The sequence below is a fragment of the Zerene cesonia genome, chromosome 14, assembly GCF_012273895.1.
Source record: "Zerene cesonia ecotype Mississippi chromosome 14, Zerene_cesonia_1.1, whole genome shotgun sequence".
NCBI lineage: Eukaryota > Metazoa > Arthropoda > Insecta > Lepidoptera > Pieridae > Zerene > Zerene cesonia.
The window spans coordinates 3,942,080-3,955,798 of NC_052115.1; the positions used below are offsets into that span (position 1 = coordinate 3,942,080).

Here is a 13,719-nt window from a genome sequence, read left to right on the forward strand (position 1 = left end):
TACGTCGAGTGTTTTTCCTTAATCGTTTCTATGAACTAGTTTATCGCGCGCTATAGCAAAAAAAGTAAATATAATTTCAGAAATTGACAAAAATTCGTAGATTATGTTTATATACATCACATTTATTTGTTCAATCTAACGTAGTTTAGTTGCGCTTTTCTGTTCTTACTTTATCTAAGTATAAATCACCGTTTATATCTTTATTCATCATAAGGTATAAATGATTGTTGATGATATAATTTTTTATTCCATTTGAATGTTTTTTACTATTAGCTTAACTTCAAAAATAGACAAGAATACTATGAAAATGTGTATGCAACTAAAATAAATAGAAATTACTTCTTGAAACTGATTCCAGCAACGTGTGATCCGAACGGAATATTTGTCCCTCAGAAAAACGTCACTCATCACAATATGTCCGTCACAGGTTTGTTATAAATCTACGTTCGATTGAACCGGATTGGGATCGTAAGTTGAGTAAGCTTGTGATAGTTGCATGTGTGTTTGTGTGTCAGCTGAGGCCGGTTGCGCCAGCCTCGCTGCACCTTGACGTAATCAGCATCAGTTGTATAATGTTTGCGTATAGTTTGTGCGCAATCGTTTCAAAGTCTATGCTTGATTATGATAATCCATTTGCTTTTGAGATGTGTAATTTTTAAAAGATATCATTGGAGTTCGATAAACATTATAGTAGGGGAGCCCAAGATGCTAAATGTGTATTTACTCGAGCGTTTCAGAAACCTATTGGAATTCGCAGATTATGCGATAGCAAGAAAAAAAGTCCTATAGTGTTTTCAATTTTAGCGATGGAAAAAGGTTTTTGATTTTTTTGTTTCTTATAAAAGAAAAACAGTGCTGTGGAAATACTCAAGCACGTGTGATTTTGATATTTTGAATGCTCTGGCATATCACTGAAATAAAATATAACTTATTCTTACGATTTATGTGGTAATTTCGTGGCTACGAATAAAAGGTAAAATATAAAAAAAATATGACTCGAGCGCGTCAGATAAAGATATTACGGGTTGTTTACAACACAAAAAATCCAAATTTCGCTAATCTGACAATTTGAGCGTAACCTTAGAGAATTATAGATATTTTTTTATTTCCTGCGGCTCCTGTAGGCGCACCCACCAATATCAACTGCTCATACTTTCTGGAGGTACTTATTAATAGGTAAGGTACCTTCCCTTATAATAATCTGACGCGCTCGAGTACATCCCAAAATCCCCTCTTGGGCTCCCCTACTATTACTAATGTTTTAGTTTTATTGGAATGTTTTATTTCCACTATCTCGATAGCAGATAAAATACCCTTATCTGCGTGTGAGTAATAACCTCATAAGGACTGGTAAAGGAATTAAAGAAGTTGAGACAAGTTATGGAAACTATGGCGATTTCTTATTCTATAGTCAACTCGCTACATATAGATTTATGAGTTTAATCATTATCATTAACCTGTCTTTATTACCATTGCTCGGCCTTTCTGACCAATTGCGAGATCGTAATTATCATACACAGTTAAATTGTTTTCCTTGAGTCAGTGGTAATGTAAATGATTCATTTATGAAAAAAAAGTTTTTTTTAAACAACATTCTCAAAATGTTGATGATCTTATTCATTTGAATGAGAATTTAAGAACGCATCTAAAGAAAACAGTAGTGTCCATAAATCAAAAACAATAACTCCTATGGGTACTATAGATATATTCAATCCCATAGGTACCTATGAACAGGTGACAAAACATGAGGTGACAAACGGCAAACCAAGCGGTTAGTTTTAGTGTCTAAAGCCTAGCGTTTACCAAATAAGTAGCTTTGTTAAATTATTTTATCTAGTCGTGTTGCATGTAACCAAGTTTACAAACGTGTTGGGTTTAGGCATTAGGCTCGCGGCATTTGGGAATTGGAGGAAATATCAATAGATTCAGTTTTTTGAAACTGTGGAGTCAGCAGATATGTAGAGAAGTAGATCAATTGTTTCTTTGGACGTTCTCAAATATCCCAAAAACTATCGTCAATATTATGTAATATCTATACAGAACATTAAACCCCCGTAACTTGACCGAGATTTTTATTTTTACATGAACGAAACATGATGGATGAATTTTTTGTAAGAAGTAATTTTAGAGCTATTTTTGTAAGGTTTTTTAAGTCAACATGCCGACAATCAAATGACCAACACTCCTATAAGTGACTCACCAAGTCACCAACCAACTCTCAGTACGGCCACCGAGTACTCTAGCAAGTAACCAGAATGCAAGCCAATAGGTGCTAGGCGCTTATATAATAAGAAAAATTATATAATAGCGAGCCGCATGTGTTCGGCCGTAGTCCTAGTAATTTATGCAACATAGATAGGTTAAGAAAATAAAACATTTTATTTTGCTCATATAATTTATACTATTCCAATAAGTTATTATTGTACCTAATGCTCCGCCTATGTTCAATGGCTATTTTTAATATGCATAGTCTCCGTTTATGTCCATCCCTGAATGTGTGATAAATGCGACTGACATCTGCGTCTTAATTTCCTGCTAAAAACGCGGTAAAAGATTTTTCATATTCATGATTAGGATCAAATTTGGCTTGAAGTGCCGCAGCCATTTCCGGTTTCTTTTCATGCACTGCATTGACTATCTTCCTCACATTTTGCTTTTGATCTTCAGTACATTTGGCACAACTCTCTTTTATCACCTCTGGCAGAATACCTGTAACATACCGTCAAACGTGTTTTTAAAATTAACAAAAATTAGTTCATTGTTGTATATGATATATAGGCTCTATAGGTTAAATGAAACTGAAGTTGCTACTCAACTTACATTTTCTGATTAATGTAATCTTTTATAAAGGAGAAGATTGGATTTTTTATACTATCAATTGACCAATAAGTATTTGAAATAATTTAACTATTAAGAAGCTGTATATATACAGAGTAATATATTATCTCAGATTAACCCATATACTGATACATCACCTTTATAGTCTTCAGCATGTTTTGCGGTGCAGGGTACTTTGTCGATAAAACAGTTGAGATAACTCATAAACAGCTCATCATCATCGATAATGCTGTCGACATCAATATCACTGTATTTTTCATCGTATCCAAATACCGCAGTGGATAGTAGGACTACAAGGGAAAGCGTCACGAACGTCATTTCTTCTAAAAAAAAAAAACATTTAGTTTTGTTATCTTTATCATTCATTTCCTAAATTTGTAAGCGTCAAGTAGAATTCGCTGTTTTATTTCGGGTGAGTGACAGTTGAATCTATATGTATCTCATAATTGAATAATCGAGATAAAGAATGTAAACAAACTAATCTCTAAGCGAAAAGTCCCTAATTTCTGTACCTGCACCACGCTACACGCAACGACAGGAGCTGTTGAACCGTCAGTATATTTTGTATGCAGTGTTTTATACAAAAGATACTAAATACTTACAGAAACTTACGTTACGTGGTAGACTGTTTACATTTTTCTTTTATATAGTTGGGTATATAACTTTAATAAATTATAACGTGTATATAGTATGACTATCAATAAACAACAGTTTCTCACACTTGACAGAAAAATGTAAAATATTATGCGAAACACAGGCTTGATGACAGAATATGATTATATTTTGATTAAATATTGTAAATATTATAGGAATTCAAAATATGCAACAACCCACCTTTACAAAGAAAACTTTTAAAATTTTAAGTCTCAACTCAGTACTTCAGCGAAGTGATGCAATCCTGTAGTGTTCAGAAAATTTATACAGTAAACAACGGAAACATGCAATTACCTTCCACAATAGGGTTATTAGCAAATTTTTTAAAACTATTATTATTATGTCATTTTTGTATTATATGCAGGTATCATTATTTTAAACAATCTAAAATAATTTAAAATCCCCTCCTCTTTCATGCATAGATGCGGAAAAGCACTATTATATTTTTTATCAAAATTACGATATCAATATTAGCCTTACATGCCAAATAGTTTTTCTATTGCTGTTTCATAACGAGAAAATATTGTATAAATCTTTCGTTCTTCAATGCAATATGCCCGAAAAGAGATATATTTTATTATTTCTGTTTTCTCTATAATGTTCCGATACACGCACCTAAAATAATGCCGCTGCTGTAATATGAATTTTGCGAAATGTATTTATATATTATGTATTAGCAGTTTTATATATTAGTATTGAAATACTATCATTTTATTTATTTATGGCTTAGTTCATGTTACCTGATCGTAGCTGAAAAGTAATCCTCCTGTTATATTATATGATATTTGATGTTTTTATATATGAATAAATAAGAATAATGCTTTTCTCTTACCATTTTTTATTATCTTATCTCTTATCATGAAGTCAAATGCAAGACCAGCTGAATGACTGAGCTTTGATGAATCATCGTTGGAGCCATGGAGAGTTAACTAGGCTAATCTACGTAATAATTAAACGTAAAAGTGTTAAATTGTCAGATCATCCAGCAGCTGCGCAAGCGGTCGGAAAGAAAATGTACATGTGACATAATATTTTAAAAGACTGAACTACTATTATTTGAAGCTACATACAAACAAGGGGCTGGAACATGCTGCCTATGTGTGTGTATTTCCCAACGACTACAATATTTGGTCTTTAAGGGTACAGTGAACATCTAAGGATGCGCGCTCCATCTATATCGATACTTACCAACAGATGAGATCGTATTCAAGCGTTTCCCTATTGTTCATAAAAAAGAAAATACTTTGCGAAGTCCCTTATTGTAATTTGCTCAAACAGTATCTACTGGGATCCCTTGAATTTGAATTTGTACTCTTTACTCTTTTTTTTTTTATGTCACAATCGGCAATGGAGCTGGTGGGTCGCCCGATGGTAAGCGCTACCACCGCCCATGAACATTTGTAGAGGCATAAGGTCCATTACAGACCTTACGCCTCTACACATGGATTGCCGACTTTTCGGGAAGGGATTAAGAAAGGATTGGCGAGAGGAATAAAGGAAAGGACTGGGAAGGGAAGGAAAAGGATATACCCCTCCGGCTCCCCCACTCACCGAACGAAACACAGCAAAATGCTATTTCACACCGGTCTTCTGTGGGGGTGTGGTACTTCCCGGTGCGAGCTGGCCCAATTCGTGCCGAAGCGTGCTCGACTACCACATTCAAAAACTTCAATAGTATGTATCCCTTTGCATTTATTCTTAGTGCCTTTGCGCTAAGCTCGAAGGTGGTTTTTGAATGTGACAATAGGGAAATTAAAACATAAAACTGTAATTATAGCAATCTGAGTAATTATTAACTCACACAACTGGATCTTTGAATAGACTCTTAACAAAGAATATCCTAGATACTACTTCAGACTAATTAACCATTGTACCATCACTTACGTAATAAGGAATGTATAAAGGATGGTCGATATAAAATGAGATTCTTAGAGAAGTTAGCAAGTTGAGATAACAACGGCAATACATTGTTTGTTCCTACTCGCAGTCGTAAACGATTTCAATAGTTTATGAATATTTTAATTAATGGTTATACCTGTAATTGTTGTGTTGATATCAAAACGAACTGTAGGTATACAATTAATTTTTAAAAACTTTGTAGAAATTGTACTTGCTTTTTATTTATTGCTAAATTACGAGTATGTTTGTTTTTTATTTATTGCTTATATAGTTACTAAAGTTCATTTATTGATATTTAATATTTGATGATGCCTAGTGCTTTAGGTTTTTTTTAATACATGAAAAAAACAGTAATGTACCTTTTAAGTCTGCTTGACTGGGTAAGAATTATGCTTTAATACGAATTATTCTTAAAATCTATTGTTCCAGTAACTCAATATGACTAAACTCACTATTTTCTTGGTGGCCATTGTCGTTGTTCTGGCAATAGCAGAAAACGAAATAAGGGACATACAAGATTTAGATTTAGTGAAACTTCTACAAAATGAACGCGAGAGAAAAGCCGTTTTTGCTTGTCTTATGGAACAGGCACCATGTGGAAAATACCAAAAGTTCAAAGGTAAGAATGAAATATATTATTATTTTATCGAATCAATAAACATAAGTATGTTACTATTAATACGTTTTTTTCGTAAGAGAAGCTATTGTTATTATAAAATTTATTAAAAATATTCCAAGTCGTGGTGAAACAGCCTGATAGACATATTATGTAGATATTTGAAATGTTAAGAGAAGATGTTATTCTGTTTTTGCAGTTGCTCTTCGTTTACAACGTACAAATACACATATTTATGATAATACAAATTTAAATGTTTATTTCAGAGTCGATAACTCAAAAGATAAAAACAAAGTGCAAGGATTGTACTCCACCAGAAAAAGAAAGATATAATATGTTTTCGCAGCTGCTCTCCGTGACATATCCCGACAAATTGAATGCTCTGCGAGCTAAATATCGACCTTAAATAAAGTTATCATTTTGGAAAGTAATCTGTTTATTTATAAGATTAACACACAATTAAAATTTATTTAAAAAAATATTTAGTGACAAACGATACGGCTTTCAAGAAAGAGCTCTATGTGACTAATAAGGCACGCATTGCACTTTCGCCTACACAAGGGTTGCTAGTGTTAATGGGGGGTAATGACCATTTAACATGACGTGGATCACAGGGTACATTACGTTCCGTACCCTTGCTTGCTATGCTATAAAAAACACAAGTAGCGATGTTTTTTGATGTTTTATTGGTATCTGCATATTTCATTTCAATATTTTGCTATATGATTAATTGTTAAAATTTTAATTTTGGTACATTTTTATATTATACCAATTCTTTGATAGGACACATTACGTAAAATAAAGTCATTTTTAAATGCCTTTTAGAATTTTATGGGCAATTACAATGTAGAGAAAAATTGCGCGTAGGTATAACACTTACTTATTTCTTAATAATAAACATAAATAAAGAGAAAACAATTAAGAGTTAATTTAAGTTATAGTAAGTATTCTATTAAAATTTTACTACGGACACAAACTACACAGTTTTTTGCCTGCCTTCCTCTATAGGAACTATTTTGCGAACAGTTCTTGAATCATACAGCTACCCTTTAGGGCTTCTAAATAAGTCAAGATTCATGGGAGTATAAAGACCTAGCCTAGGCCGAGCTAGACCTTATGGGTTCAATATCAATTATCTAGTTACTATTAAAAACACGAATAGTGTTTTTGTGGTCGGGTATTGCAATAAATTTATATAAATAACACATTTTATACATTATTAATCAGCTGACCAGTTTTTAGAAGACAAACTTTGTGTGAGACTTAAATAAAGGGTTTTTCAAATCTTGATTCAGAGAGTAATGATATAAGAAGAACACATTTTTTTCGTAAAAAAATGCGCAGTAAGATTTTAAAATGAACATAATTGTAATCGACACCAGTAGGTACGTCTTTAAACTATATTTTTTTATTGGAATTGCAATGTAGAGTTTTAATGGATACTTAATGCAAGGCCAGGTTAAAGGTTTCGTGTCGTTAAATGGATAGCCTTTGTACACACATAAGGAAAATAACCTATTTAGTACATGAACGATATAACATCATAATTAAAAAAAGAATAGCTTTTTTTTAAATCTCTAAATCAATATCAAAATAATAGACTTATCCTTAAAAACTGGCAACATATTTTGTGTAATGATATATTAGAACCAAGCCTCGTTCTTTTTGTGACGGTTAACAAAGATCACAAAAACTCAAGAATTTACGACAGGGCTTACAAAGATTTTTTCGGATGACAAATTACCCATGCGTATAAGAGTTTCTTCACCAAACCTGTTTACAGTAAACTATTGTGTATTCTCCGAATCATTTAATGGGTTTCCGTAAGAGGGATGAAGCAGAAAGATTAAAATTTAGATATATATTCTCTAATTATAATATAATCTACCTCATGGATAGGTTTTATGTCCAAAGGACCTTTTTAATAAAATTTAGTTATTTGAAGATAGTTAGAAATAATTTATTTGCAGAACAGAAACGTCATTTTACCAATGTCAAAATCATTCTCGATTTTATCTGATACGTTGACCTCAGATAGAAATTATTTTAAGTATACGGCAGGATTATGATGTACCGTTCATCATCAGTAACTGAGCTATCTCACACTAAAAGAATTTTTCAAATCAGACCAGTAGTTCCTGAGATTAGTGCGTTCAAACAAACGAACAAACTCTTCAGCTTTATAATATTAATATAGATAACTGCTTTTCGAAATTTGTTATTTAATACATGGAACTCAAAGATATCAATAACTCATAACAAGCATTGTCTTTTGTTTTAAAAATACTATAATGTCACAATCACGAAGTTGGCTAATGCTCTATATACGTAAAAAATATTAAAACACGCTGTGCTTGTGTGTTAAATTATGACTAAATATTATTTCTTAACTTTTTTTATATACATGATTAGATTAATCCATAAAGAACGGGACGAATTTCTCATACAAGAATACTCGTTTGCTTTACTCCGAAATGGGCATAAAAACCGCACTGCATTTGATTAGTCAGCCGCTCATTCCGCTTTCTTTGATTCCGGGCATGTCATGTTTTGTATGCGGCCCGTTACATCGACCTCTTGGAGGACTGGTTTAGAGAAATGTAAAATGCTTGCACCCCACTGTTAATGCCGAGATTCAACCATAACCATTTGGAACGCCGAACCTTGAGGACTCCACTTTCACACTTTCTTCGGTGAGTAATTATATTGCTTAGAAAGTCACGGACCACTTACAATGTTACCGCTAAGTCCAATATATTCAGTGCGAATGACTATAGTTCTTTAGGCGTGTTTTGAGCAATACTTGTAGTGTTTTTTCCGTAATACATTGAATAATGGTGTGATTTATGTTCATTGTTAACGAATTCAATAGCTTTGTGTTTTGTATTGCAAGTATTTATTATATATTCCAATTGTTTTTACAACAAACAGGTTTGATTTATTGGATTATTATAAACTTTGCAGTTTGTAAATATAAAACGCACAATTATTACGATACTTTGTTTAGAAAACCATCTTACCCATGGAAAAATTTTGTTGTCTTTAATGTAGATTAATATATTGAAAATCTATACAGTAGATAATAGATATATAACTATTTCAATAAATATATTATTAATCTAGCGTTTTCATAAGAATGACCATATAGTAGATTAGAATAAAAAAGGTTACAGTGACATATTATTATCATAATTAACGCTTTTTAGTACTACTTAGACATGTAAAGTATATATACTAAATATTAATACATCTAGTGTGTTAATAAATCTTGTGTGCTACATTATCTTATATAAATATCAATTCAAATATCAACTTAATAAATAACAAGACAAAAACTATCTTTACGTATTTAATTTTTAGTTTTATAGCATTGAAATGCTTTATAAATGAGAAATTTTGAAAGAATAAAAAAAAATATATCATTATGTAATTTTAAAATAACCAATCGTTAGAGCATTAAATTTAAACAATTTATCACGGAACGATTATGTATTTTATGTAGCACAAATTATAAATAATTACTAAAGATATAGGTACTTAATTAGCGGATCGCCAAAAAAGATAAGATATTAATATTCTTCATTCATCAAACTCTTTCTTACTGAATTAGTATACTAAAATAGTATTGCTTGCAAGTTGTCTGAAATTGTTGTACTATATGTTATTGTATTTTAATACAAATTTTTACTTTAGTGTTAAATAAAATAAATAAATAAATAAATGATAAAAGCCCCACAGACATAGGGCATTGCAGAATTAGATAATATGTATCAAAAATATTTGGGCATTTATTCATCTATATGGTTTGTTTCAATATGAAAGCTTTACGTTATATTATTAATTAATACTTCTATAACAATTAAAGTTGACACCTTGGGAGATAGGTATAACATTCTATCGTGCAATCATTTGTCTTATAAGACTTATCAAAGATTGCGCGAAATTCTGTAGTAAATTACATTCGAAATAATGTAAACGCTACAAAAACGAAAAGAACACGAAAGATGGAATTTTCTCGAATAATTGGAATGTTTATCTACAAATCTTAGGAAATAAGTTTCTAAGTAAAATTCTGCAATATGTATCTAAATCAGACAATAAATATAGTTCAAAATTGATGCAACATATCTTTCAGGTCATCATGAGAACTTGGCTGTTAGTCCTGTGCGTGCTGACGGTGGTGGCATCCTGCTATTCTCAACAACAACAACTTTACAACCGCTATGATAATTTCAATGCTGACTCCATTATTCAAAACGAGAGGATCCTTCTCGCATATTACAAGTGTGTCATGGAAAAGGGACCGTGCACTAAGGACGGCAAGAATTTTAAGCGTGAGTATCTTTGAGAAACCTTTGAGAAACCTCTTTGTTCTTGTATAATGCCGACGTTACATAAGATCAATCGTGATCAATTGTAGGTTTTGCCTTATAAACTCCTCTATCGTCGATTGAAAGTCATATTAACTACTAAAACTGGTTCAGTCATTCTGTATAATAATGATACCTTTTTGAATTTACGAAATAATTATATAAGGTTCTTAAATCTTGCTGTCATGTTAACAAGAATATTTTTGCCTAAGCATGTGAGTAAACATAATAATAAGAACATTCAGTTATTTAGTAAATCGACTTACTGTATTTTTGATTCAATTATTATTATGTGCAATTTATAAAATGTTTACAATAAAGTGTGTTGCAGAACAATTTTACATGAATTCAACATATCGATCACTTTATTTTCACTTAGGACTGGTTGTTCTTTTTATATAAGAGAGGAAAAAAGTTCAATATGTAAAATAATAGGTACTTTTTATGATTTGTAATTAAGATCATTTTGACCCTGGAATTCAATCAACAAATCGTCATTAATTTTAATGCTTAAAAATAAATTTAAATAATTTTAAGAGTCGAAAGAATAAATATTTAATAAAAAATATTTTGTTTCCCTTTTCAGGTGTCCTGCCAGAAACTCTGCAAACAGCTTGTGGAAGATGTTCTCCAAAACAAAAGTCAGTCGTGAGAAAAATGCTTTTGGGCATACGATCGAAAAGTGAACTCAGATTCGTAGAACTTCTAGACAAATACGACCCCACCGCAGTCAATAGAGAAGCACTTTATAATTTTTTAGTGACTGGCAATTAATAAGTTAAAAACGAATTATATTATTTGCTCTGTTTTGATGTATTGTTAATAAACAATCAATATTAAAGTATTCATAAATTGCAATAAACAATTCTTGAAACAGAGCATAATTAAAAGGCATTCAGCCTCGCATAAGAACCTGTAATATCTTTAAGTTATAAATAAATACTTGTAAGCTAAACTGTGTTTTTCCATCCTACATTGTTTAACAAGATCGGATCGAGATCATTGCGGTTAATCAACAATTTACATATTTGCGTAAACCACATTGAATAAATGATTAATAAGGACGATTATACTGGACTGTTATGTATAATAGATACAACATATTACCAAGAATTTACTTGAATATAAAAAAGCTTCCTCCCTAGCATATATAAAACACGTAATGATGTATAGCGCCCATTAGAATTCTAGATTTCGTGAGAAACGATACCATTAATCTAAGATGTTGAAGGTTATTGCAATTCTTTGTTTGTTTATGTATGCAAATGCTCAAGATAAATATGGATCAATCGACTCTGACATTAATCTCTCCGAAGTGTTGAGTAATGATCGATTATTGGCATCGTATGGAAAGTGTTTAGTTAATAAAGGACCATGCACTCCTGAAGTTAAAAAACTAAAGGGTAAGTAATAAAAACAAATTTAAAAGCTATTCTATTATTTCATATAATATTCTAAATCAAAATAATAAATTACCATTAAAATATACGATATTAATATTAAGTTTATAAACTTAAACAATCTATCCAACTTCATAAATAATAAATGTACACAAACATAATATTTCACATTAAGATTATGTTACTTAAAAATCACGTTTGCACTTCATTATAGACTATTAAGTGAAATCTTAACATTTTTCCTTTTTTTCATTTTTATTCGTGTATTCTCTGAGTGCCCGACGAAAAGTTTCATAGCTAACCCAACCTGAAGAATGATATTCTTTAGCCTTGTTCCAAATAGCATGAAACGAATCATCGGTAAATATTTCACCAGCTTTTTCGAACACTTCCCTTACTATTTTGGGGTGACGCTTAGAATACATATCACGATGACTTATTCCCATTGTTGTGAAGATACTTGGGTTTAAACACGATTTGGCGTCTGACTCTTCAGGAAAATAGGATCGATCTGCTTTGCAGCATCCTTCAGGAGTTACTGGAAAATCTTTGTCAAAATATTTTCCTGATGGAACTCCCGCCATTAAACTAGTATTTGGTTGTATAACATCTTTTATCATTTCTCCATATGTCGTGCGAAAATCGAGACATTCTTCAGGAATACCTGTTATTTTCGGTAAGTCTGGAGTTGGTTCTCTGTAATTCAGTAAACCAATGAAGGATTTATACTCTATTTGAGATTCATTCATTATGTTCCAAATCAATAAAAGGGGCTCTATAAGATCTGGATTGAAACGTATATATTTTAATTTGCATTCGTTATATAGAATATTTTTTTGCAACCATCCGGTTTTAGGATTATCTAAATATCTTAATTGTAAAATAAATTTTGGAAAGAAATTTCCTTCAAAGCGTTTTGACATACATTTTCGTAACGTGTTCAAATGCTCTAAGCATTTTAAAATTAAATTTTTCTCAGGATTTACTTCACATGTCGTTAGACATTCGGGTACCCCGATGCCATCTAAGACGTCAACTTTACCAAAAGCAAAACCCTTAGGCACGCAGTTGATGTTGTTATTAGGTGAAAGTGACATTCCAAGCCTTGAATTATTGTTTTCTAAGAAATTTGCATGCTTTGAACCAATTGGATGCTTCAAATTCAAGCCTAGACTAATACGATCATCAGTTAAACAACATTGTACTTGTCTACTTGAAGGGTCTACGTTAGTTGGCTGACCAAAAGTTTTATTAGGATTAAATGAACAATAGTTTCGAGTAGTACGATAACCACATTCTTTCGTTATAGGGGTTTGTCCAATTACAGGATTCTTTGGAAAAGCTACATCATAAGCATTTGAAGAAATAGGGTACTTTTTTCCCATAGTTGTCGTATATATATTCAGACCCTCTGGCAAATTATTTGTTGGGTCTGGTATTTTTCCGACTTCTTTTTTCCAATATGAGCTATAAATTGTATTTTTGAAATCACTAACTAACGTTTGGAATTTAGTTTTCATTGGTGGGTTAATGAGTTCAGCCCCTTCGGTAAAAAATCCGGCATTTCTCATATCACGTTTCTCTTTAAATTTTGTAAATCGCGTTGGAGTAAAAGTAGAATCAGGGTAAATTGTGTCGCTCAATAAAGCATCAACTTGGTCTTGAAGCGAATAACAAGGAAGAATATTTTTCACAGAATTCCGATCTAGACAAGGCAACCCAGCAGCGCAAATATTCGAATCACGCTCTATAAACATACCTGTGTTGCCTTTTCCTCCTGTTGTACCTGCTTTTGAGTACCGCAGCATTTTAAAATATGGATTGATTTCTATAAAATATTTTTGTATATTTTGTCAATTCACAACGTTTTTTAAAATGTCATTATTGCGATCACAGATTAAGAACTAAGTTAATACGTAACTTATGTGATTGTGACGTTTAT

The 13,719-nt window shown here is 31.6% G+C and overlaps 4 protein-coding genes across 6 annotated transcripts in view; 2 read left to right on the top strand and 2 right to left on the bottom strand.

Annotated features, from left to right (window-relative positions):
* Positions 1-2,382: 2,382 nt before the first annotated feature.
* LOC119831732 (ejaculatory bulb-specific protein 3-like) lies at positions 2,383-3,738 on the bottom strand. Of its 2 annotated transcripts, none has more exons than XM_038355207.1 (3): positions 3,673-3,738; positions 2,976-3,161; positions 2,383-2,709 (listed from the first exon to the last, which is right to left on the bottom strand). In XM_038355207.1, exons 2-3 carry the CDS (start codon positions 3,154-3,156, stop codon positions 2,525-2,527), a joined length of 366 nt encoding a protein of 121 aa, XP_038211135.1. In that variant the 5' UTR covers positions 3,157-3,161; positions 3,673-3,738; the 3' UTR covers positions 2,383-2,524. The 2 variants fall into 2 exon arrangements, with proteins under 2 accessions (XP_038211135.1, XP_038211136.1); XM_038355208.1 differs by having other exon boundaries at positions 2,976-3,158; positions 3,673-3,735.
* Positions 3,739-5,395: 1,657 nt separating this feature from the next.
* On the top strand, positions 5,396-6,438 carry LOC119831733 (ejaculatory bulb-specific protein 3-like). Of its 2 annotated transcripts, none has more exons than XM_038355211.1 (3): positions 5,396-5,563; positions 5,821-6,010; positions 6,274-6,438. In XM_038355211.1, exons 2-3 carry the CDS (start codon positions 5,830-5,832, stop codon positions 6,411-6,413), a joined length of 321 nt encoding a protein of 106 aa, XP_038211139.1. In that variant the 5' UTR covers positions 5,396-5,563; positions 5,821-5,829; the 3' UTR covers positions 6,414-6,438. The 2 variants fall into 2 exon arrangements, with proteins under 2 accessions (XP_038211139.1, XP_038211137.1); XM_038355209.1 differs by having other exon boundaries at positions 5,400-5,559.
* Positions 6,439-8,533: 2,095 nt separating this feature from the next.
* Positions 8,534-13,719, top strand: part of LOC119831917 — a 6,934-nt gene continuing 1,748 nt past the window's right edge. The window contains exons 1-4 of the mRNA XM_038355487.1: positions 8,534-8,700; positions 10,143-10,341; positions 10,964-11,146; positions 11,592-11,780. Coding sequence (XP_038211415.1) covers positions 10,149-10,341; positions 10,964-11,146; positions 11,592-11,780 — 565 coding nt within the window. The 5' untranslated portion in view covers positions 8,534-8,700; positions 10,143-10,148. The remainder of the gene's footprint in view (positions 8,701-10,142; positions 10,342-10,963; positions 11,147-11,591; positions 11,781-13,719) is intronic.
* LOC119831723 lies at positions 11,826-13,713 on the bottom strand. The gene has a single exon (XM_038355198.1). It carries the CDS (start codon positions 13,583-13,585, stop codon positions 12,008-12,010), a length of 1,578 nt encoding a protein of 525 aa, XP_038211126.1. The 5' UTR covers positions 13,586-13,713; the 3' UTR covers positions 11,826-12,007.